Source organism: Dufourea novaeangliae, unplaced genomic scaffold (genome assembly GCF_001272555.1).
Source record: "Dufourea novaeangliae isolate 0120121106 unplaced genomic scaffold, ASM127255v1 scaffold25, whole genome shotgun sequence".
Taxonomy (NCBI): domain Eukaryota; kingdom Metazoa; phylum Arthropoda; class Insecta; order Hymenoptera; family Halictidae; genus Dufourea; species Dufourea novaeangliae.
In genome coordinates this window covers 200512-225714 of record NW_015373901.1, presented here as the reverse complement: position 1 = coordinate 225714, position 25203 = coordinate 200512, and the positions used below count along the sequence as shown (strand labels likewise).

Genomic DNA, 25203 nt, shown 5'->3' with positions numbered 1-25203 from the left:
AGTGATCGAGGTGAGCTTCACTTCGAACGATGCGTGGTGGCATAATGATATCTATCTACACTGCCGTTCATAAGTATTAGGACATCTGGCTTGTACGAAGGAAATGTGATTTTTCATAAATATTAACAGAATTTGGGCGACTTTAATTAGATTACATTAACATAGCTCCCGTTCATCGTGCATCAAAACTTCCTAGACAGTATTTATTTTGGATCTTCAATTATTTTTAATGCTTTGTCTCGTTTATTTCATTTACGATTAATGGGCTAGTACGTATGAACGTGAGTGTACATGTTAGGAAGAGAGAAAATGGAGCGGGTATCGATATTGAGATACAGGCTAACGAACCCCTGGTCTCTCTGTCCCTCTTGACCGGATATCGTGGATACAGTTAACACCTGAAGAGCTGTGCGACAATTGTGCTAGGTTTCAATGCGGACACTGTGTGCGTCTGTTCATCGGATGCAAAAATAGTTTCATCTCTTTCGATGAATACAGTTATTGTTAATTCATACGATTCACTGATACGTTTTCTTTTTTTCTATCCGAGGATCTTCCGTAACGACTGATCGAGTTCGAGGTACAATCTCGGCGTGTGGCACTGTCAAGTTGAAAGTTGCACGCAGAATTCCCTTGACCCACTAACATTCTCTGGGCCGAGTCCAGCCGCGCGCGGGGGAGTGATTAATGGGAATTGGCCGGTTCGCGTGATTAACGGACCGCGATGGTCCACTCGACGAAAAGGAAAGAAAAAAAAGAAATCGAATCGCCGCGATTCGTGGACGCGGGATCGGAGAAAGCAGTCCGTCCACCGACGATATTTATTACGTATCAATCGAATGAGTTTCCTAACTTGTTTACTAATCGAACTAGTGCGTCTTCCTTTGACGACACATAAGTACCCAGAAGTCTATAACGGATGAACTGTTGAGTTTTCGCGAGGAATCGGCGTGGTTTTTTTTCCGCTTCGAGTAAAATCCTCTTGACCCACTGACATTTTCATCCCCCGTGTGCCGAATCCTCGTGTATTACGTCACTGCTGGGGAACAGCAGCGAACAGGTGCGTGTGAAACGTGCACTCATCGACGCCACAGTTTCAAGCGTTAATGCGCAGGCGGGTCCCCCCAGAATCAGCTGGATGTGTACTCGTGCGTTACCTGTCGTGTCCCCAATGGTTTGTGGTTATACAGGGTGGGCCACTTAAATAATATCACGTAAATACCAGAATTTGTGCAAAGTTTTATTGGAATAATACAGTTCCGCGAACAATTTGGTTACAAGCGTTTCGCGAAATTATGAAAACGACGTATTAAATGGGAAACTACGCTTGGGTCTCAAGAGGGGATTTTCGTGTAATAGTTCTGAAGTGATTTTTGGCGAATTTTTTTTTTTGAGAAAACTATTGTTAATATGAAAGTAAATGTTTTTGGAATATAAGCAACCACGCTGGGATTATGCAAAAATATTTTGTTTTTGGTTTCAACTTCTTATTGTTACTGGATATTGTTTACTGGATATTATGCAAGACTTGTGATCCTCTGATGATGTAACAACCATTGTTGACGTCCAGTGTAGCATCTGTTACGGTTATCAGAATCTAAAAGCTAAAAAATTTTCTGAAAGCTAGATAGTTACGCTGGGACTTGTTCTTATTTTTAAAGAAAAATATGAATAACTAGAAACGTTACTGTTTTTAGAAGAAAAGTTTACTTTTTTTCGGCACATAAGTTGTTTGTATTGTTTAAAAAAATATTATGAATTAAAAATAAAATACAAGTTAGCGGCATAATCTCTGGAGAAATTTATAGCGAATTGAATGAGTTTCGTCCGAAATTGATCAGTCTATTAGTTTTTAAATTATCATGCATGTCAATTTCGAAAACATGGTTTCTAGAAAAACGCGTTTAACGTTATGTCGTTCGCATAAAAAAACTTTTTTTTTGATTTTTTGAACCTGTTACATAAGAATTCCCCCGTGTACAATAATTGAATATTTAATGAAGGTATGTTTTTGGTATACCGAATTGTGATTTTGGTATACCGAAAATTTTCCTTGTAATCAGAAGTGTTCCGTAACTTCGAAAATTCTAGGATCCACTGGAATAATACATAGTAAAGAGCAGAAGTAGCGTCATCCCGACGTTTAAACAGTTAATAAGATAAAATTATTGTTTGCCAAGTGTCTACTCATTCCGGAAAAGTATAACTTTATTATAAAAATTGGAATTTTCTCGTCCAGTCAATTAGGAATAGTAGAGGACTTTCTTTTATTCATTATTCGAGAGTCTTTATCTAAATAATGAATTCATCCATCTCATGATGAAGTAGATTCATTTATGAATCATAATAATATTCTCAGTATTCAGAACTTCCAAGAAAATGACGCATTAAAATAAAGAAAAATGTAGGTATTTATATTACAGTTAGAACCTAGCTGACGTAAACAGCGACATACAACTAGGACATTGTGTCTAAACCTACCTAAATAACTTTTAAAAAATATTAATTTCAATGTACGATCAGGTGAGTGAAAACTTTTTCTCTCCGTCACTCTGACAAAAATTACGTTTCTCTCGGCAAATGTCATACCCAAGGAATCTGTCGGCGACTGCGCCATACTTCTCGCCAAGTTGCATTCCACGGGTGAGGACCTCGGCGCGACGGAGTGGTCATTCTGCTTCCAGGGACGACCTTTCTGTTCGGTTGAAACGTAACTTAAAGCGGACGTTCCTCGTGGATAACCCACACGCGTACACTCGCAAGGATTCAAATGAAGTCATTCATGAATTCGCCAGTTTGGCCCACCTGGTCTTACGGGCCGTCAATTAACCATGGAATCGTGTCAGTCTCCGTTAACGTCATTATAAATATTTCATGATCCGAATCGGTCGTCGGCTCCTCGACCGTGACTGCGATCGTTTTATGAAGGCTTCGCGATGCAATGCTTCTAAACAGGTTATGAGACCATCAGTGTCGTGATGTACACCCACGACCAAATTCGGCTTCCACTAGGGGAAAAAGTAGTGTTGGAAAAGGGCCTCCTACCATGTTTGTACCACTTGGTATTTGGAATTACTGAAATTTATGCCAAATTAACATTTGATTTAACATGTATTACAGTACCTGGAATAAATTTACTAAGTGGTAGGAGACTTTTCTTCTACGTCGCTTTTTCCCCTAACGGAAGCCGAGTTTGCTCGTCAGTGTACATACATTTAAGCTCAGGATATAGAGGATGTTTCATTTACATCTTTAACTGCGACAGTGAAAAAGGCTGTACGTAGCCAGACTCAGTTTATTTCATTTTTTGTGAAGTCATAAATCATCGAAAATATATGCGTGCAGTTGATAAAGGCTGTTGACCTTGTTGCAAATTATACTGCAATATTAATTTTAATTTTACGCAAAAATTTTTTAACGGTATTTACATAACCCAGCCTCTTTGCAATGTACGTGTCACCCATATTTTGGTGACGTGGCATTCAAAGTGTTGACACATTCGCTACCAGCGTCACATATGTATGACGCTCCGATTTCCATGTTAGCATATCTTTTTTTTGGATAAAAGTGGAATGGGTTTCGCAATATTCACCTGTATTTGGTGTCAGTCATTATCTCTATTTTGTATATTGTTAAATTCGAATTAAAAAGATAAGGATGTTCTATTGAATAGAATGCTGAAAATCTAACGTAGTCTGTGAGAAGATTTTCGAAATAATCTAGTGAACGTCTGAAATGTACCGAGAACAAAGTCAGATTTGTATTAAGTATTCACGTGACACGGTAGATTGAAGATCTTAACATATTGGACAACTTAGTAAAAAATTCAGTTCATTGATCGGGAGTTTCTCTGAATATTTGAAAGAATTCATTTTATAATTAAACAGAAACGTCGGTGAAACACGGATATACATATATTGCCCCGAACAAGGCAAGTGAATATATAATATACTCGATTTTACGCAGTTCCGATTCTATTTCAAGGGGATCTCATATTGCAATATTTTATGGTGTACAAACGGCGGAGTATTGACATTTCGTGCTGTGCGCCACTACTGGCTAAATATAGTTGCACTATTGAGTAAAGAGAGTGCCGCTCGTACTCACTGGCTGTTCCTTTTTCTTCTTCTTTTTTTTTTAATTGATCGCTACTTCTATAATGTCAGTCATCGCCTATTTCCATTACAGAAAACCTTCTAAACATTGTTCCAATTGTTCACTTTAATTAAAGCCCTTGATAAAAAATAGGACTAGAAAATATCGAAAACACGAATTTCCTTAAAACGTTCCTCTTACTGCACAAAAAGGATTGATCGTTCAGTCTCAAAAATATCACACGTCTATGATTACGAAGCAATAAAATGACTTCGATTTAGCATACACGAGTGTATTGAACACGTTCCGATCGTCACGAATCCATACAAGTCCCCGTGAATGTTGAAACGACTGAAAAACGATCAACGAACGGTTTGTAGCAAGCTTCTAAATTTACCGTAAATTCGCCATCCCTCGAAACACACCATCGACCCTCTCGGTTTATCAGTCGTGTGCATAGCGACGTGACCTTAATGGAGCCCCTGGAAACGCAGCTGCACCGGCCGACCACTAATTTGAGGTCTTTGTTAACGCGAGCGAGAAGCCCCCACCGTGCGTTGAGTGGTTCCTCTGAAACGGAATGAAAATCGACCTTCCGGGGAGGAAGCTGAAATCCCGTCCAACGGCGGAAGGGTTGGCAGGGATGAATCTGGGTCTGGGATGCTTGCGGGGCTGGACCGCCCGTGGATACGGTCCAGCAACGATCATGTATTCGCTGAACCGTTCCAAGTAGTCTCGAGTTTTCATGAAAATCTTAATTAGGAGCATCGAGTTTTTCCCTTCCTCCTGTGCCACCCTCTCTTTTTCTTCTTTTTGAATCCCTCGAAAAATCCACCAATTCGTTGGAATATCACGACGTGGATTAATTAACCATTATCGATTTTTAAACAACAAACTTTGATGTCAAATGTTATAAAAAATGTAAGTTGAAATTCTGATCAGATTTAATTATAATGATGGAGCACATCCGAAATTTGTGTTAAAATGATATATTATATATTAAATTTTCTAATAGATTTTATAAAAAATATAAGTCAATATTTAGTTCAGACATTGAATTTCATTATAAATCTTGGACTAGATACTAGCCTTCTTTAGTTGTATATTGGACAGTCGAATGTTTGGAACCATTTCTAGATTTTGTGTTAAAATCACACCCTATATTAAAGTTTCTATATTAAAGTAATTTCTCCTAATGAATGTAATTCATTACTATTCAAACTACTTCGGTGTACCAACCAAAAAGTTTATTCCCGCAATAATCTGAGACAATTAATCGTTTTATTTCATATCGAGCTATATAAATATTTACTCCCTTGGTAGATTGTTTAAAACCACGAACTTGCATATATATCCTCGATCTATTTGTATTATTCGCAATTAATTTCGAGGTACTCGTAACACCGAAATGCAGCAAAAGCGTCGGGACGCCTGAAATCTGTGACTGATTTCCACGTTGATTTTCATCTAAGCAGCTTCTGCCATTCGTAGAGTTCTCCGGGACAACGACACGTGTTCTCTCATCACTTTCATGGTTCTCGTTGGATGATACGAGAGATATACATACTTCCGGTTTTGCGTAGGCAGCCCCGAACGGTCGAACTTCAATGGAGACCTTAATTAACGCGATAATTTCACCCGTTTGCGCTTACTGTCACTCTTCATTGCGTTCTATCATGCACAGAGGGGTTGTGTGATAGAATACGCATACCTGTATTTGCGGAACTCAGTCACTCGCGTGGAAATAGCTCAATGGCGTGTAATTCCATGAAGCCTGGATACGTGTTAACTTGTTGACTGACGTAGGCACGAACATGGTGAAGACAGCCATTAACATACATTTATTTCCATATAATTTGTTTACCCATAAAATTCCAAATAACACACTAGGAAATACACAATTTATAAGGATCGTATTCATTCGTCAATCGTTAGTTTATACAAGTCATCGATTCAGTCACAGATTGAGTATAACTCCTTGAAATAAGAAATTCTGAAAACTGATGATGTTGGGAAGATCGATCATGAAACTGTGACTTGAAATTTATGAAGCAAGAAATATACATATACAGGTATAATAGGTTATCTGTGATGTAGGTGTTATGTGCTGTAAATTATATTAAGATAAATGGATTGAAAATATTAAGGTGGAGAATGTTACAGAAGATGCAGATGATCGGATCGACTGCGGAGAAGATCAATTACCATACGACGCGTGATAACTTGTAGAGTTGAAATGTGCAGAGCACCTTCTGAACCTTCATTTGTTCACACTATCTACTTGCAAATATAAGATTATATAAAATCAATAATTAACCACGACAACTGACATTATATACTGTATTCAAAATATACAGAATAGTTTCTCCAAATCGAAAATTCTAAGTTTTCCAAATAAATAACAAAAACCTTGTTTTATTACTGAGCGTTAAAAAAAAAAGAGTAGATCCAACTGTGTATGAACTAAATACGTGAAACCCAAAACACGAAGGTAATTTCATTGATAAAACTGCGTACACTTTATTGGTCCCAGGCGCCCAATATCAACAAACTACTTTCCCCGTCAAAGCCGTTAAAATCACGTCGAGCCGGCGGCGGCGCACAGTTGATCGAGCAGCCGGTAAAACGAGGTTCCGTTCACAAATTGTTTCGTGTTCCCCGTCAACGCGAGAATTGTACCTCGTGACAGAGTAATGCCCACGGGAACTCGATTCCGCTGCCTCGTGATTAACTGCCACGGCTTTCGGAGCTCTCCGTCTGGAATGCATTTCATGTTTTCCCCGGTTCGTTACAGTTTTCCATGGAGCCGCTCGTAACGTGATCATACGATAAATCAAACGATCCGTTGCGAGCCCTTGACCTCGGCTCCTCCGATATTTTTGCGGAGTGTCCGTACAAAAACCACAGATATTTAACGAAACAAGTATGTATAGAAAAACAGACCACAGGTATCAGGTGTACCAATAATTAATCTACTACTTTTTTTTATAATCAAGCAGTGTTATGTTTTAAATTGCGAATATGTTATCGAGATTTCGGACATTTAAACAAGTACATTTGTGAGAAACAGTCAGACCCTGACGTAGGATAATATTGTGAGCATACTATTAAACTTTAGGAATAAGTGATTAATTACTAATAGTGTGTATAGTTTTATAATTCTATGCAAGTTGAAGCAAAAAAAGGATTGACAATTTCTGGGGTAGATGGTACTTGCCAAATGATGAGAAAAAGTCCAAATCAACATCAGTCGAAGAATTAATGTTTTCAAAGTTATAAGCAGTTTTTTGTTTCGGTTAAAGCAAGTGACTTTCTCGGTTCGGGAGTTCTCGTACCGTATGGAAACAATGAAGAAAATTGTAAAAAAAAAAAACTAATAGTAATTGTAGAAAACCTTCTGTAACCAAGAAAGGAAGAGTCGAAACAAAAAATTGCTTATAACTTTGAAAATATGAATTTTTCAACCCATGTTTATTCAGACTTTTTTTCGTCATTTGGCAAGTATGTACTATCTACCCCAGAAATTATCAACCCTTTCTTTATTTCACCCTGTATAATTCACATAGAGAGATTAAAATGCTGATCATTACAATTGTTAATTTTACTTCTTATTACTAATTTATCATTAACCAATTAACAGAATTAGAACCGTCATATTTCGTCGTTGTTCCACTTTATCGTACGTTGCTCGAATAAGGATTAATCAGAGAGTCCAGTAATAATTAATCAACACCCTCAAAAGACAGATCCGCAAATATTTCATTACAACCGGTCTCGCAGCTTGGTGCCGATAACGGCGGCGGCTCTTTAAAGTTATTTTAACGGTTGTACGTCTCGTCTTTTCCGTGCGCACAGTGACTTTAATTAAAGCACTGTGAGAAGTGGAGCAATTAATGGCCGGCGACATAGTTCAAGAACTCGATACTACGCAAGCCCGTAATGAAAAAACTTTATCTCCCCCCTCCCAGCCCTTGGGGGGTTGAGAGAAAGGGAGGAAACAACGACCGGCAAAAATCGCGTCTATCGTCTGTAATAATGAATGGTCTGTTCTTGTGATCGTGATTATAGATAGGTTGAAAATTGTTTGGGTTTATGGGAAGGAGTCCATCATTTGCTTCGATTTTTCGATGAAGACTTCGATATTTGATGTTATGCCGCTGTGCTTCATTTTTGAAGCAGTCTGTTATGTAAAAACTGTTACAAACCAGACCACTTAAGCTCCCTCGTTCAATTTTGTAATTGAACTATCCATCAAAGGCTTCTGCGCCCTTTTACGATATTACTTCACTTTTATTGATTGTTGAGTAAATGAAGACCTTTCACGCTTCGAATATTTTAATAGAAATTTAGTTTAATAGAATCTTTTTTCTTTTTTTGTAAAATATTAAAACTTACGATATCTTTTCCTTAGAGAACAAACAGACCGGACGTAGTACTCATTTTAATTGTAAAATGAAAATTACTACAGTTAAGAAATTTTAATTAGATCATGGTGATTATTTTAATGACGGGGTGTTTTCTTGTATTGTCTTTTTCCAGAGAGGTGCGCACAGTCGTGCTCAACAAAGGCTCGTCCGGACTGGGTTTCAATATCGTCGGCGGCGAAGATGGCGAGGGAATTTTCATTTCCTTCATCCTAGCCGGGGGTCCGGCCGATCTTAGCGGGGAGCTGCGTCGCGGTGATCAAATACTCAGTGTCAATGGCATTAATCTTCGGACAGCTACCCATGAAGAGGCCGCCGCAGCCCTTAAGGTACGGTGAAATTACCATTTTACCTGTACCTTATTTTTCCTCTTCTTTCTGTACTTCTGGTGCAAGCTCCTTCCTGGAACAGTTTCAAATTAAGAGGCTACGAAACGTCTCCACTTGTAAATTTTAAGTTTAAATAGACTCGCTTGAATTGGTTAAACGCAAGTTATTTCTACAAACGATAGATCGAATCAAACGAAGAATTTTAAATAAGAATTTTTTAATGAAACGTTATCTTTTTTATTTAGGATTCGATCTTTACATGTAATATTACGTTCTACTTTGTAATAATAAAAATTGAATAGAAGATTACAGGAACTTTTAAGTGATTACGAGAACAATTTTCATACTCCTTTTAGTGTAAAATTTGTACGATCATTTGGACGAAACTTTGATTTTTCTAATGAAATCATTAGAAGCTTCACGGAAGTAAGTCTAACCTTCAAACAGTGATTAATGTGAATATGTGTCTGTTCAGGGTACCGGTCAGACAGTGACGATCGTGGTACAATACAAGCCCGAAGATTACAACCGATTCGAGGCTAAGATCCATGATCTTAAACAACAGATCTCCCAGCAGAATATGATGACAGGCACCCTCATGAGGACCTCACAGAAGAAATCACTTTACGTCAGGTGAGTGACACCCATAAACCCCGTCACCTTCTACCAAATATCTCCACTAGTCTTTGAATAATGAACACAAAAACAAATCTAATAAAATTCCTGGTCAGTCTGGATATGCAAAATACACGTATCCCAACGAAACATCCTCTACAAGTTATATAACAGTTAACTTCGTGTAAACAGTAATCAATCGGTTATTTCAGGGAACTTACCTCGTGATACCTTTCGTCTTTTGCACGTCCTTTCGAATTTTATTAGATTCTTCTTTACCCTTCGATCATTACTGAAATAAAAAATTAAACCTGACCGACCAAAACTCGTAAACTCGAACCTAGTAACGATTCACAGTCTTAGAAGCCTCGTTGGGTATAACTGGAATAATCTTAATAACAAAATACCGTTTCCCGTTGTTGCGTTCGCAGAGCGTTGTTCGACTACGATCCAAACAAGGACGACGGTCTGCCGAGCCGCGGTCTGGCATTCCGTTACGGTGAAATCCTGCACGTGACGAATGCTAGTGACGACGAATGGTGGCAGGCTAGAAGAGTGAATCCTCAGGGGGAGGAGGAGGGCCTTGGTATAATACCGTCGCGCAGACGATGGGAACGGAAGCAACGCGCCAGGGATCGTTCTGTCAAGTTCCAAGGTCACATGCCGGTCATCCTCGACAAGGTGAGCATTACCTACCTATCGATCCATCGTTCGAGAAGTTATGCGGAAACTCGTGGCGGGTGTTCGGTTACCGAATGTCTGCATACCGTGTGTCTTTGAATGAATTCCCTAGGAAAATTAAAATTCGATAGTTATAATTGGTGGTCAAAAGTACCGTGGCAAATATTATACAAATTTACATAAGAAGATTTCTTATGGAGATTGAAGTTCGGTAGCTGTAATCGATAAGTTACGTGTACCGTGGAAAATATATCTACAGGGTGTTCTACATAACGTGAACACCTTCGATATCTCACTTGTTTTTGAAGATATGTAGAAAAAAATGTGAGGGGACAATGTTATTTTATTTATTTAAGAATGTATACGGGCATATCCCTGTTGTACAATAATTACAATACAATGTAACGAACTTCGTGCACAGTTGTTTAGTTGGAAGGGGTAAATACTGTGATCAGCAGAAAAATTTTCTTAAGGTCATATTTTTCGAATTTTCTAGGTTCTCGATATTTTTTTAAATAACACTACATATTTTTATTAGCGTGGTGTAATAGTTGAGGTAAAGACCAATCCAACGACCTATAGTAGTGCGACCTTCGTTTCACCTCGAGTACAAAAAATCCAGAAATGTAAGAGAGTAGATTTAAATAATAAAGCAACTACGGTAGAGAGATTAGTGTAAAGATGCTTCGAAGTTGTTTCTCGTTTGTTAAAATAATTTTTTGGAAAATCAAAAGTAAATGAGATATTTAAGGTTCTCACGTTAGGCAGGACAGCCTGTACACAATGTATATAAACAATTCCCTATGAAAATTGAAATATCTTTAATGCACCCGTACATATCTTCCACAGCACTTGTATACCGATAATTAAGCTTTTATAAACGTTTGTCGACTGTATCTCAATTTCCTCTGACGTACCCAAAATCCCCCCAATTTAGAAATTTTACGTCCGATGGCTCCGATCACTCTAACTCACCAATTAATGGGATTGGGAACCAATGTTATAACTGATTCTATTGTGTCTTAAAGACGACTGATGGATTACAGCAATCGACGCTGGACAGGAAAAAGAAGAACTTCTCGTTCAGCCGAAAGTTCCCGTTCATGAAGAGCAAGGACGACAAATCGGAGGATGGTTCGGACCAGGAACGTGAGTGTCTCGAAACACGGTCGATCCGTATATTGCACGTTCTGTGCATGTTCAGACCCCGTTATATCTATTGTGGTTTTTCGTGGTATACTTATTTTTTTTTTTTTTATAAATTTGTTTTTCTGAAATTCTCGTCGTATTACTCCAGCCATAATTACGTATATCTATCTACATATATCTTAGACCCGTGTGTTTGATACTTACGATTAAGCATTCTTTCACGTGTGTATTGCAACCCCTTTTTTTCTTATTGACAAAACAGTAATCGTGTAACTAAGATCGTCTTAAATGGCTACCTTACTTTTATTCGGTGTCTTTTTTTTTTTGTTTGTTTAGAATATCATAACATTTCAGTAGTTTCGTTTTTCCGATCTTAAACCCCGCGTTTGTAATAAACGGTATCGCAAGTTCCGATCAGCCTGTTAGTTATCCGTGACAGGTGTACGACGATATACGTCCAACCTCCGATTGAGCTTTTGTGACTTTTTTTTGTTCACCTGGTGCAAAACGTGACATGTGTTTTGTTTTTGCCTGCTTGTGTAGGGTCGCCCACGACACCCGAGAACGAAAACGATCCTACACGTAAGTATTCCAAAGTTGATCAACGACCGAAGTATAATGACCGAATCATACACGATCTACACACGACACACGCGCAAGCGCCCATCCACCCACACACACACACACATACATCTTCATTAATCATATAGAATAGCGGGAAAACAAAAGGAGTTCAAAACGGAAAGCAACAGAAACGATCAGACAGCGATCCCACACCATGAACGTTACACATCTCGAGAGGTCTTTTTTTTTTGTGTCTGTTCTCTTGCATTCTTCTGCGCTTCGCACGCTGCAATTCCATCCTTGCATCGAGAGCTCATGCATTTGTCTGGTATTCGATCTAACGCAGCGACCATGCACGGTACACACACGTTCACTCGAACTGCTTTTCTCAACTAACCCAGTCTCTCTCTGTGGGTAGTCGTAGAAATTTATAGATCGCCTCCCTGTAGCCATCCTGCACGTATAGTTCACGGTGGACGAAAACCACCAAGTTTGCAACAACTTTTTTTTGCAAAAACATATCATGATTCTGATTGAATCCTTTCGCGTCGTCGATCGCCCGATTCCGACGACTCGATGATATCTACTTGCGATCGGTTCGTCGAGGACGTTTTAACCGCGAGATTCGTGCTCGGAACTTTCGTCCTCGAGACACTCGAGACGCGTCGTCGACGAGTCACCGTCGATGATGACGTTCAACAACGAGACCGATTTGCTACATAGAGGAAAGTAGGAAATTTGCTTTTAGAGTTCCCGTCGCTTTTGACGCGCGTCGTGGAAGCATGATTACCCTAGGAACACGACATCTTTCGTCGAATCGCGAGTCTGAGACACTTTTCAACGATTAACCCGTTGACTGTAGGACACTTCCATTGTTACGAGCCGCGTAATGATCGGTTATTGTGTAATATTAACGAATACAATGGATTGAAGTAGTAGGAAGAGCTATTTGTACGAAGATTTTTGAAGACATAAATCGTCGCTGGAGTTCTTAACTGTTCTAACTCCAGATTTTCAAGAAAATTTAGTTAATCTATCCACGTGCGACTCATTGGTCCAAAGAATACAAATTCACCATAATGTAGAGAAAATTCAACCTAGAAAACAATCAAATATTCTTTTAAGTCCTAACTTCGGAGTTTAAAATGTAAAGTTTGAAAATGAAAGTTTTTTTTTTTTCTTAATGGATGTATCTCCAAATACTAACAAAAATTAAACATTTGTGTTAATAATAAGATACAATTTAGTTAAATACTATAATAAATAGCTATTGAGTAGATGATATTATAGTGTGTTTGATTATTTCACTATTTTCCAGCTTCTATAATATTAAATTTCGTAAACTTTAAACTCAGTGTTCTCAGTTTAGAAACTAGTGGAGATGCAACAATTAAAAACTAGAGCGACGAAATAGTATCAAAAAGAGATACGAGTAGTTACAAAATTCATTTACAAAATGTGTCTTGACTTTAGTCTTTCTAATAATCAATTTATTTAAAAATTCGGAATTATCTTTCGTTCGAGAACTGTACTAACCCTCGAATGGTAAGGTGGGTGTTAAGATTGTACTTGGTAAGGTAGGGTTGGATACAATCCGAGCTCCTTTCTGCTATTTTCAGACAGGTAAAAGAAATTATTACTTTGAACTTCTATTTTTTTTTATTCATATAATAAGGAATAATAATTGAGTTGTATAACATGTAATAATACAAATATAAAAGTTTGTTGTATGATAAAAAAATAATAAATAGAGTGGGAACGGTACAAGAAGAACCATAACTTTTGTCGGATTGGTCCTGGGCCTTACCATTGGAGGGTTAAACAACATTTCTTCATCGCTGAATGATGCTTGTATCGAGGGACTTGGAGCTAATCCTAATTCATCCCTGATTTTTTAACAGAACGAATGATTTCGTACACTGCAATTTTTTGCTCATTCTATAAACTCTCGACCTCTCTAGTATCCGTATACAAAACTGAAAACCAGTTCACTGTTGTTCGTGACATCCAACCAACAGTCAACGCGTTAACGTTCCGCGTGGATCACGAAATAATAGATCGCGTTGCAACATCTCGATACCCAAGCAATTACGCAAAAAGGAAACGACTCTAAAGGAACAACGTGTACAAAACATGTAACGAACTGCTCGCGTGCTCATCGCATCACGGATACAGACGAGCATCCGCTAGCTATCGTCACGGACCATCCAGATTCGAAAAAGAATCGGACGTATACATATATCCTCGACGGTAGGAGGATGGTGTTTTCGTGCTTTATCGCTTAATTAATCCTAGCAACTTATTAACCGGCCGCTTATTAGTACGCAACGTATACTGAAATATTGAACTTGTTATGTTTTAGCATTCATGCTGTGCTACACCCAGGACGACACTAACACCGAAGGTAATCACATCTCTGTCTCTGTCTCTCTCTATCTACATTTTCAAATGTCTCTCTTTCTTTCTCTCACAGCCTCCCTCATGTATACCACCCTCTGCCGTCTTTTCTGTCCGCCTTTCATTTCGATTCTCCACAAATGCAATTCCCCGTGCCCGAACCTTCGCCGGTTTCGTCGCGGTCGGTGTGTATCAATTAACGAGGCACACGTTCGTTACCGCGATAATAACGATCCGACAGAACGAGCGTCATTGTTGGCCAGGACCTTTTGTTTCCGTTGTCACTTTTGTTGGAGCATCGTCGGTTTCGCCGTTATTGTCGATTCGCGAACCTGGAAACTTTGCGTTCGATCGTTCGCGCGCTAGTTACGTCGTCGCCGGTTGAGTTCGTGTGATAGAACTCATGCTTGTTCGAATCGTCGAAAATTACGGTATACGCTAGATCGATGAATATGAAATATCGTTTTGAATGATATTAGGTTGTACCTTTGAATTGTCGAGTCAGTCACGATTGGTGAACTCGATGCAACCGATATCGTGTGTTGTGTTGGTTAAAAGTTGCAATGGTATTTTACAGTAAATCTTCGATGAGTGTTCGAAGGTTCCTTGGCACTGACAAGGATAGGTCCCCATGTGTAACGCTGACTTTTCAATGATGTTTGGCACAGTCATAGAACTTGGAATTCTGAAGCTAATGATATTTATTTCGGTCATCAATGGCCATTAGTTTCTGAAATATTCAATGTTCAGTACCGAGGAGACTTCGAACACTCATCGAGGATATACTGTACTGCTCGAATTTTTGTAATTGACCGTTTTGTCTTGGAGATTCTTACGATATGAAGGTAGTAAATTGCATGAGTTATGGTCTCATTAAGATAAAGCCACTAATACTAATAGGTGCACATTTCGATCGAATACAAATTATTATTTCGAAGGTATATTAATTTTTATTTCGATCCATAGAAACCGGAAATTTCACATGGTACAGCCTAATGCGGTGAATCTTAATATTCTGTTATGCGAACGAAAATCCGTCAGTTTTCCATAAAAATCACGCTTCTTCGATACTAACGTGTGTATTCGTAGTCACGAAATTTCATCTGCAATATGTCATCGTGCGTATCGTGTCATCACTCTCGTCCCCCGCTTTCATTTACGCCGCGCTTTTTTTTTTATTATTCCATCTGTGCGATTCACAACGAGCTCTGTCTTGGGTCGCAGGAAGTAGAGAAATTTTGTATCGTGTTGAACTGCCTTATATGGAGGAACTGACGTTAGTTTATCTGGAAAAGGAAGATGATGAGAATGATGAAGAGCTTAGTAAGTGACAATCGAAAGGAGTAAATGTGTGAACCGGAGTGAGATACTTAGGTCCCGACTAACAAGAAACGAACGTGATTTCGATCGATCTTCTTTGATCGACGTTCATTTTTGTTTACCGTTTTTATTTTTGTTACTTTCCCTCACTTCCGTCCACTGATCAAACGAGCACTAACAAAACGCCGAGAACGCTTCGCGCATTTTGAACAGTCGCGACACGTGCTTTTGCCTGTCTGTTGTCTGTCGTTTGATTTTTGTAAATTAATTACCCTTCCATAGGTATCTAACAAGACCAGCGAATAATAATTCCGGATAGAGATTTAGCGTGATCGTCGCTTCTTGTTGCTAAATTAAGCCCTGACTGCGTGCCATCTAGTACATAGTAGAAACGTTGCTGTACATAAATATGTTCTTCGAGAGTACAATAACGCTCGGATAATTGTTCCACGTTTTTAGTTCTGTAATGGGAAAATATGTACAGTATTTGTGGTAATGAATATCTCTAGAGAATACCTGTAGAGTTGTACAGTTAACTTAACAGAATTATTGTGCTTAAAGATGTATAATAAATACTTCTATTAGTGTTACTAGATATTTGAAAGTGGTGATTCATTGTAATATTAATATTGATACTAGTAAGAATTGGAAATATTTTTTGGAAGTTTTAAAATAGTGAAATATAATCGGAATAGTCGGCTGAGGAAATGATTGAAGAATGTAAAGTTGTACCTTAAGAGGTAATAAATACGGCAGGAAATATTCATTTGAACAGAAAGAAATAATTTTCCTATAGTAATTAACTAAACTAGCCTATATTTAGTCTGTCAAACAATATTTATTCTTTCATTTCTCTGAATTTTCAATTATATTGTAAAAGAACGTTGAAATAAAGTTTTTCCTCGAAAAGTAAATCGTCGTAAAAAGGGTCGCTAAAATTTTTGTATCAGCAATAAGAATCGACGTCTAGGTGAGAATACTAAAATCACCAGCACCGTCGCGTAGTTGCGTCGGGTATCGATTACAAAAGCCAACCCTTCCGGCTCCAAGTGTATTAGCATAGTCGCCTCGTACTAATGCCGAATCGACCTTGATATCCTTCGATCACCGAAGTTGTAGACTCTAGGGAGCTTACCATTTCTTCCTTCCTCGCTTTGATCTCCCAAGCGCCGAAGCATGTATCATGGCTCGTGTCCCGTGTGAAATTATGTCCAATACCTTAACCGAATACCACTGCTCGTTCAAACCGAGTATCGTTTTAGTCAGCAGTTTTTTTGAGATTGACTAATTTGTTCGACTGTTTTTTTTCCTCTCTCGTCGATAACACAAACATGACCACTTCGGAAAAGATACTTTGTAGCGTGATACCACTTAGAAGATCAATGTTAATATTGGTATGGAATTAATAAAATATGTTTTTAGAAGCAAAAGTACTATGTCTAATGTAGAACTTTAGTATTATACAGAATTGTTAAATTTTTATTGCATTTCGACTATAGTTATATTTCAATTCCTGTTTATTATTCTATAGAATACTTGTCTAGTAATACACACACTGGGAGAATTGCCTTTGAGCACGAAACTGACTTTTTCTCAAGTATTGTGTCTTCAAACTCGTATAGTAATTGGTCTAATAACCCAAAGCCGGGGAGAATGGTTCTAAGCATTAAATTGATGTTAATTCGTGAAATATTGTTTACTGATAAAGAATTGAGAATGACTTAGAATACCTAGCAATACTGAAAATCCAATCGATTTCCTTTGATAATTTAAAAAATTCCCCAATTACAAACCAATTCGAACGACATATCTGCATACCATAGTTCCTATCATTAAAGAAAGACAAGGGTTAATGACAGAAGATGGGAAGTAAAGTGGTTCCAAGACACGAAACTATAAAGTATCTCGATCGAAATGGTCTATCGGGTTCCCGTTTTTCTTCTCGACCGAAAAGTTTGCCCCTCTGTTTTGAAGAGTGTAAACGTTCTAACCGAGGACATACATGGCTTTCAACCACGTTGTTTTCCGCCACGGGTATGCCGGAGTACTTATACTGAAAATTGCAGGCAGCGAAGAGAACGTGCTGTCGTACGAGGCTGTCCAGCAGCTCACCATACAGTACACTCGACCCGTCATTATCCTCGGTCCTCTGAAGGATCGCATCAACGACGACCTCATCTCGGAATTCCCCGACAAATTCGGCAGCTGTGTGCCACGTGAGTGAAAGCATTTTTAATACGGTCGTTCAGCTTAACGACGCGTCGTGTGACGCGTTACGGACGAATCCCAAGATTTTCCAGGATTTTCCGAACTTTCGTAACAGTCCTCAAGAGACATCACGATCTCATATATATTTTACCACATGGTAATCAGAAATTCGTATATTTTACCCTTGATCATGGCACGCGATATGAAAAGTTCTATGAATCTCGGTCAATTGAAGACGAAATCGAATCAATTTTAACTACATCGACTGGAAGTAGGAAACTTAATAATAAGACAGTACTTCGATAGAAATTATTAGAACGCAATTATTATGATATTTTTATTACCTTTATTTCATTGATACTCCTGTCATCTAGGTTCGTTCTACTTTAACGCAAAAAGCTAGTCTGTGCGTATAATATCGCTAAAGAAACCTGTTCCTAGGAAATTAACTATCAGTTACAGAAAGATATTAGTATCCTATTAATATGTACATTCAAAAAGTGAATTTTTTCGAATTCTTCCAACTTAAACATTTTTTAGATACAACGAGGAGTAGAAGAGAATACGAAGTGGACGGACGGGATTACCACTTTGTGGCGTCGAGGGAGCAGATGGAGAGAGATATTCAGAACCACTTGTTCATAGAGGCGGGACAGTACAATGACAATCTTTATGGAACCTCAGTGGCGTCCGTTCGAGAAGTCGCCGAAAAGGTAACGGAAGGGAAAGCCTTTTATATTAATTTTACATCGATAATCTTCCCTTAAATTAAACAAAAATAACAATACACTAAACGTATCATCACTATCTACATAAATATCTATAAATATTCCAGGGAAAGCACTGTATCCTTGACGTGAGTGGAAACGCCATCAAGAGGTTACAGGTGGCGCAGCTGTATCCCATCGCCATCTTCATTAAACCGAAATCCGTAGAATCGGTTATGTATGTAGAATCTTTTTACTTGCATATCTTATTCAATTCTTCCATGACAATTCATTAGTTACAACAATACCGCTATTTATAATTCCAGGGAAATGAACAAGAGAATGACCGAGGAACAAGCGAAAAAGACGTACGAACGAGCATTGAAGATGGAGCAAGAATTCGGGGAGTACTTCACCGGTAAAAATCAATTTATCTAATTGTGTTCCTTAGTCCCAAAACATTTATTATCTGTCTCGTGACTGTGAACCCATACATAGATTTCGACGAAACGTTTACTGTGCTCCGAAGATTATTCTGATGAACGAAATTCCAAAATTGCTGCCCCCCACACCCCCAACAGCTCTTTAACACAAAGTTAAAGTAGTTTAATACAGAGTGGCCCACCTAACGTGAGCACGTTTTGAATCTCACTTGCTTCTGATTTGCGGAAAATTAATTTTAAAAAATGCTCCAAGTGATGTCCATCAACTTCCATACATTTGTCGATTCTTCGTACTCAATGTCACATGAAGTGTGAGAGAAGAAAAATATGTAGTTTCGTTTAAAAAAACATCGATGACCTTAAAAGTTCGAAAAATATGACCTTGAGAAAACTTTTTGCTTATTATAGTATTTGCTCCTTTTAACCAAATAATACTTTCCCCTCACATTTTTTTTGTATCCTAAGAAACAAGTGAGATATTGAAGGGGCTCGAATTGGGTGGAACATCCTGTATAGAACCGATATCGCGTGTATCAAAAGTCAAAAGGTGTAATCCCAGCGTGTATTCTACCATAGAAGGTATCTACATAATCGAAATTCTACGGGCGTCGCGGAAGTACATTTGGACCTGAATGGATTATTCGTCGCGTTTGGCTGAATACTATAAATCACTTTCTTTCTCCGTTACAGCCGTAGTACAAGGTGACACTCCCGAGGAGATCTACGTGAAAGTAAAGGAAGTGATCTCCGAGCAATCGGGGCCGAACATTTGGGTACCGTGCAGGGACCAGCAACTGTGACGTCCTGCCCCCCACGCTCAGCCCGGCCCGAACGCTTGGACTCTACCTCCGAGGCGTCAAGCTTAATTACTCTTAATAAAATAATCAAGTAACACTCTAACGCCCCCCTATCCCGTCCCTTGATCCCACTCCCACACACCCACCCATTCAAGTAATCCAGTGTCCCAAATCAAACCGTTAACCGCCACGAGGCTCGTCGTAGAACTTCAAGGCGTCGCCGTTGACAAAAGTTTCCACGGGTCTGGAGAGCCCAAAAGACGAAATCGGAAACAGTTACGATGGATCGAAATATTTGTTTCTCGAGACGTGTTCAAAACTTGTTCGCGAGTCACGTGACCGGGGGTAAACACCCACCTACAGCGTTCGCTGCGATTAAAGAGAATATACTCCGAATTAACACGCGAACGTTGACGATCGTTAATCGCGTGTTTCGAAGCGATACATCCGTTGGCCCGTTTCCACGAGCAATCGATAGATGGAGAAAGAGCGAGAGATAGGGAGAGAGAGAAAGAGCTATCGTCTCCGGCGCAAGAGTATATAAGGTGTTAATTAAAATCCCTCCGCGTGCGCGCGCACAAATGGAGGGTTCGTGTTATAGTGTTAAATACCAGAAGTGTTTCGTTGTACCACGATGTTTTTCATGTATCCAACGGGTTTGTCGACCGAGAGGACAAGGAGACCAACCGACCCGTAACCCGTCTCCGCGATGATTTTATTACGGAATTCAACGACGCGAATACACGCCGGCGATCGAGCCCTCCCTCCTCTATTCCCCCCCCCCCCCCCCCCCCTCCCCACATTCCCTCGTGACGAACAATAGAACGTGTTACTCGTGCTTCATAATTTATAACGCGCGCGTTCTCCCCTCTCCCCCCCTCTTTTGCATCGTGTATCCGAACGAAGATAAGCAAGAAAAACGAAAATGTAATAGAATGGCGGAAGCCGTCGTGTATTCGTCTCGAAAGATATCAATTTTAACGCGTACGGACCACTCGAAGATTTGTAAACAATCGAGGAATGACTCGCGTCGTGGTTCATTCACGAACGATCGACGCGTTGTTTGCAAGTATAGTCAGAGGAGAATCGCGCTTGGAAACGGCGAGACAGAAATTACCGAGGTCGAAGTCGAGAAACTTGACCGTGAGAGAGAGAGGTGTAGAGAAATTGTCACGGACCACGGATTCCCGTCGCGATCGTTCGCATGATGCGCACAGCACCGCTAGACGCTTTCAGACAGACTTTACTCCCACGCACGAATCGCGGCCGACGAACGGGAACGAGAGACACGATGTGAGAAGACGAAAATGGGGGGGGGGGGGGGGGGGGGGGGGGGGGGAGAGAAAGACACGAATCAATAAACTTGGCTTCACCGATCACACCTATAATAATAGCTTGTCCGGTTAATTCTGAGCGAAGTAGTGCGGTATTTTTTAATGTACTTAAATCGCGATATATGCGCGGCGAATGGAAAGAAAGATGATCGATATCGACGACCACTCGCGTCCCCCCGAATTCGTCATCGCTTTGTCGCACAGGACGAAGGGTAATTTAACCAATTGTAGGATGCACTAATAAACGTGACACGAAGGAAGGATATATGCGACAGTTTCTAATGCCAGACGGGGGATGAAGATGTGTGTGTTTGTGTGAATGCGCGCGTGTGTGTGTGTTTATATATATATATATATACGTGTTCTGGAAAACTGAAAGCGAGGAGGGAGGAACTGAAAACCCGGACGCATGTTAAAGAACCTCACGATTCATCAAACCTCACAGGACAAATCTCTAGATGCTAGAATAGCGGATATATAATGTTTTGTACAGCTAGATTACTAAGCCAGTACTGGGTTATGTGCAACATTATATATATATAAATATACATAAAAAAAATTATATATATATATAGAAAGAGATGAAGCGGCGAGGGGAGAAAGAATGAATTCTATTGTAATTTAAATACCACTACTAAATTATTATTACGATAGTAGGTATGTATTATTGTAAATACCTGTACCCGGGTAATCGAGATGCGGAATATGGCGGTTAGCATGAATCGAAGCGGCCGGAAAAGCAGCGAGTTGTCGTCGTCTCGAACGTGTTCGAAGCGCGGAAACGGAAGCCATAGGCACAGCGTGAGTTCTATATTTTTCAAATTCGAGCGTGGGGACGTTCACACTTTCGACCTTTGTTTTCGACGATTGGCCCGGTCACAGTTCGTATGAAAGCCGAATTAACGCGCGTGTCGAGAGGAAGAGACAAGGAGGGACCGGAAATGAAGCGTTGACACAGGGGATCGGAGAAGCACCATTGTGGCAGCTTGACGACGAAGAGAAAAGTACATATACCTCGGTTCTACCGGGATTGACGAAAACGTTTCGTACAGCAGATGATGGACACACTTCGCACGGACGATTGGAAGAATCTATTGGAATCGTATCAATTTCGAACATCGCGCGTTTACAGCGAGAATATTAATTCCCGTTACCTTGAAATTCGTATGGGACGGAACGGCAGATAATGCGTGAAATAATCAATCGTCGATCGTTGTGAACAGTACTGGCGAGTAAGAGGAATGAACGTGAATAGTTTGTAATCGTTTCCAGGGTGAGTGGGAAAATTGTTGGGGGGTTGGAAGCGAGACGTTGCGAGATGACGAGATCATGATGGTGATGATGATGGTTTGATCGTGATGGAAGTGTGTGTGTGTGTATCGTAATGGCCGCTCGCGTACCGATTTCTTTTGCCATTGTCCGCGGCGATTTCGTCGAATCGATCGAAACCTGCGATTACACCTCACCTTTTGATTGACCGAGCGAGAAGGGAATTTGCGTTTTCTTTTCGTTCCATAAAACGTATCGCGCGGCGAGATACCGATTAATCGGGTATATTTAGCATGGGTACGCTTTCTACGAGCTATTTTTCCTACGACAGAATCCTGTGTTTAGAGTCGTTAACGCAACAGCCGTCGCACGTATTATACGAGGGAAAGGAAGCGACGAAAGAGATGTATTAGTTCGTGAGGAGCCGAGAGAGAAACGGTGAATACCGCGCGTCGCCGTGATCCGCACAGGTCGTGCCTGAATAGAGAGAGAGAGAGAGAGAGAGAGAGAGAGAGAGAGAGAGAGAGAGAGAGAGAGAGAGAGATGGGTAGGCTTCGCCGAGTTAAAGGATACAAAAAAAAAATTTAAGAGAGAAAAATCGAAAAAAAAAGAGAAATAGAGGATGGTAACGACGAGGAGAAAGACGTCTGTCTCGATGTAAAGGAACGTATAAAGAGAATAATTACTACAGACACTTATTATACACCTCTATAGTCTATTTAATAATATTACTTATTGAATTGTCAATCTCATGTTCACCTTGTTTCATCGTTTTTAAATAGTTAATAAACGTTTTACCAATTTTAATCGTTGTCTTTTGTATTTCTTGTTTTCCGATGGTTTCTACGTCGATTATATTAATTTGTATTTTTATTAATTGATCTTTAATAACGAAAATTAAAAGATAACTTTACGTCCCATGTGAAATAATTATTTTATTTAACTGCTTCAGTATCGTAATATTTCAATTAGTATCGTAATATTACCTTTTTTTTTTAAATATTCAAATCGTGTTTCCGTACATTTGCAGGTTTAATTAGATAGTTACTTGTTTGTTCAAATATTGGATTTTTTCATGCGCTTATGTTACCACAGACAAGGTACAGTGAAGTCTAACTATATTGCCACTAAACATATTGCCACACGGGGCACTTTCCCTTCAGATACTTATTTTACTTAAATCCTACTTATCTATATGATTTTACAATATACTTGTAATGATATTTATATAAATTCAGAAAAAGTAGGCTTAGATATTATTCAGAATTATAAAATATTATAACTTATATGCCGCAAATAATTCCCTCCCCATGTAACTTGCAAATCTTCCGTACCGTCTTCGAAGCTTCATAAAGGTTTCATAAGTTTGACGCCGAAATTTTGATTACCGGTGACCTATTACGATAGACGTGTGTAATAATTTGCAGTAGTCCTCTGCCGGATTCAATCTGTTGTTATTACATGTGGATTACGGGACAATGAACGGTAGTGAAATGGCTTGCGTCAGTACACATTTGAAACGTGATCCTTTATCGCTGTTGCTCGTACGAGTCTCGAGCTTGATCTAATGTTGCTCGTGCAACTGTCGAAATCTGACTGACACTTGTTCGTGCTTCCGTGAGCAAATTGTATAGTAACCCTAGCAACCATGGCAGTTTCTGCAGATACTACTACAGCCCAAGTTTAAAAGACGTAGGCAGTAGTTAGTTTCTGTAGTAACGTGTTGAACCAGACAACTATAATTAGTATAGGATTGTACAATATTTATGCAGTTATATTTAAGACAATTCGATGAAATGAAGCTTATATTACCTGACGTATGTTTATTGGAATGTACATAATACATATAAATTATAATGATATAAAAGTTTGAAATACAATACGATGCGCTACGGTACAATACATCTATTCGATTCAATTGCTCCCTTGCGACTACAACATCATGCTATCCGCGTTCGGCGCAGTGCACTAATACGGAGGCCAACGAAATATCGCTGTAACACTTAGAAAAGATTTAAAGTTCCATTTATATCATTGTCCTGTGAAAATGTTCATACTTCCAGTAACATTCATATTCCAGTCAAAGAATTTACATAATAAGTAAAAGGAATCTAAGAACGTGGGGTCACAGAATCCCCGTAGGTGGCGCCAGTGACCCTGTGTGGTGAGAACGAGGGGTCACAAAACCCCCGCAGGCGGCGCCAGGACCCCATGTGGTGAAATCGCGGGGTCATAGAACCCCCGGTGGAGGTGCCAGGGACCCCGTGTCTGTGAGGAAATGGGATCATAGGACCCCCGGAGCATGCACAAGAGTTTTGAAACGTGATTCTTTATCGCTGTTGGTCGACGAATCTCGAGCTCGGTCTAACGTTGTTCGTGCAACTTTCAAAATCTGACTGACACTTGTGCGTGCTTCCGTGAACAAATTATATAGTAACCCCATCGATGACAGTTTCTGCAGATACTACTACAGCCCAAGTTTAAAAGACGTAGGCAGTAGTTAGTTTCTGTAGTAACGTGTTGAACCAGACAACTATAATTAGTATAGGATTGTACAATATTTATGCAGTTATATTTAAGACAATTCGATGAAATGAAGCTTATATTACCTGACGTATGTTTATTGGAATATACATATATACATATAAATTATAATGATATAAAAGTTTGAAATACAATACGATGCGCTGGGGTACAATACGTGTATTCGATTCAATTGTTCCCTTGCAACTACAACATCATGCTATCCGCGTTCGGCGCAGTGCGCTAATACGGAGGCCAACGAAATATCACTGTAACACTTAAAAAAGGTTTAAAGTTCCATTTACATCATTGTCCTGTGAAAATGTTCATACTTCCAGCAGCATTCAT

At 39.4% G+C, this 25203-nt stretch overlaps 1 protein-coding gene across 1 annotated transcript in view; it reads left to right on the top strand.

Moving 5' to 3' along the window:
* The window catches only part of LOC107193712 (disks large homolog 4), a 355237-nt gene extending 334738 nt beyond the window's left edge, over positions 1 to 20499 (top strand). Inside the window, exons 11-22 of the mRNA XM_015583204.1 lie at positions 8635 to 8848; positions 9324 to 9481; positions 9895 to 10144; positions 11191 to 11293; positions 11837 to 11875; positions 14220 to 14261; positions 15461 to 15577; positions 17641 to 17790; positions 18323 to 18495; positions 18618 to 18727; positions 18816 to 18907; positions 19623 to 20499. Of these exons, the coding sequence (XP_015438690.1) occupies positions 8635 to 8848; positions 9324 to 9481; positions 9895 to 10144; positions 11191 to 11293; positions 11837 to 11875; positions 14220 to 14261; positions 15461 to 15577; positions 17641 to 17790; positions 18323 to 18495; positions 18618 to 18727; positions 18816 to 18907; positions 19623 to 19732 (1558 nt within the window). The 3' untranslated portion in view covers positions 19733 to 20499. The remainder of the gene's footprint in view (positions 1 to 8634; positions 8849 to 9323; positions 9482 to 9894; positions 10145 to 11190; positions 11294 to 11836; positions 11876 to 14219; positions 14262 to 15460; positions 15578 to 17640; positions 17791 to 18322; positions 18496 to 18617; positions 18728 to 18815; positions 18908 to 19622) is intronic.
* Positions 20500 to 25203: the final 4704 nt, after the last annotated feature.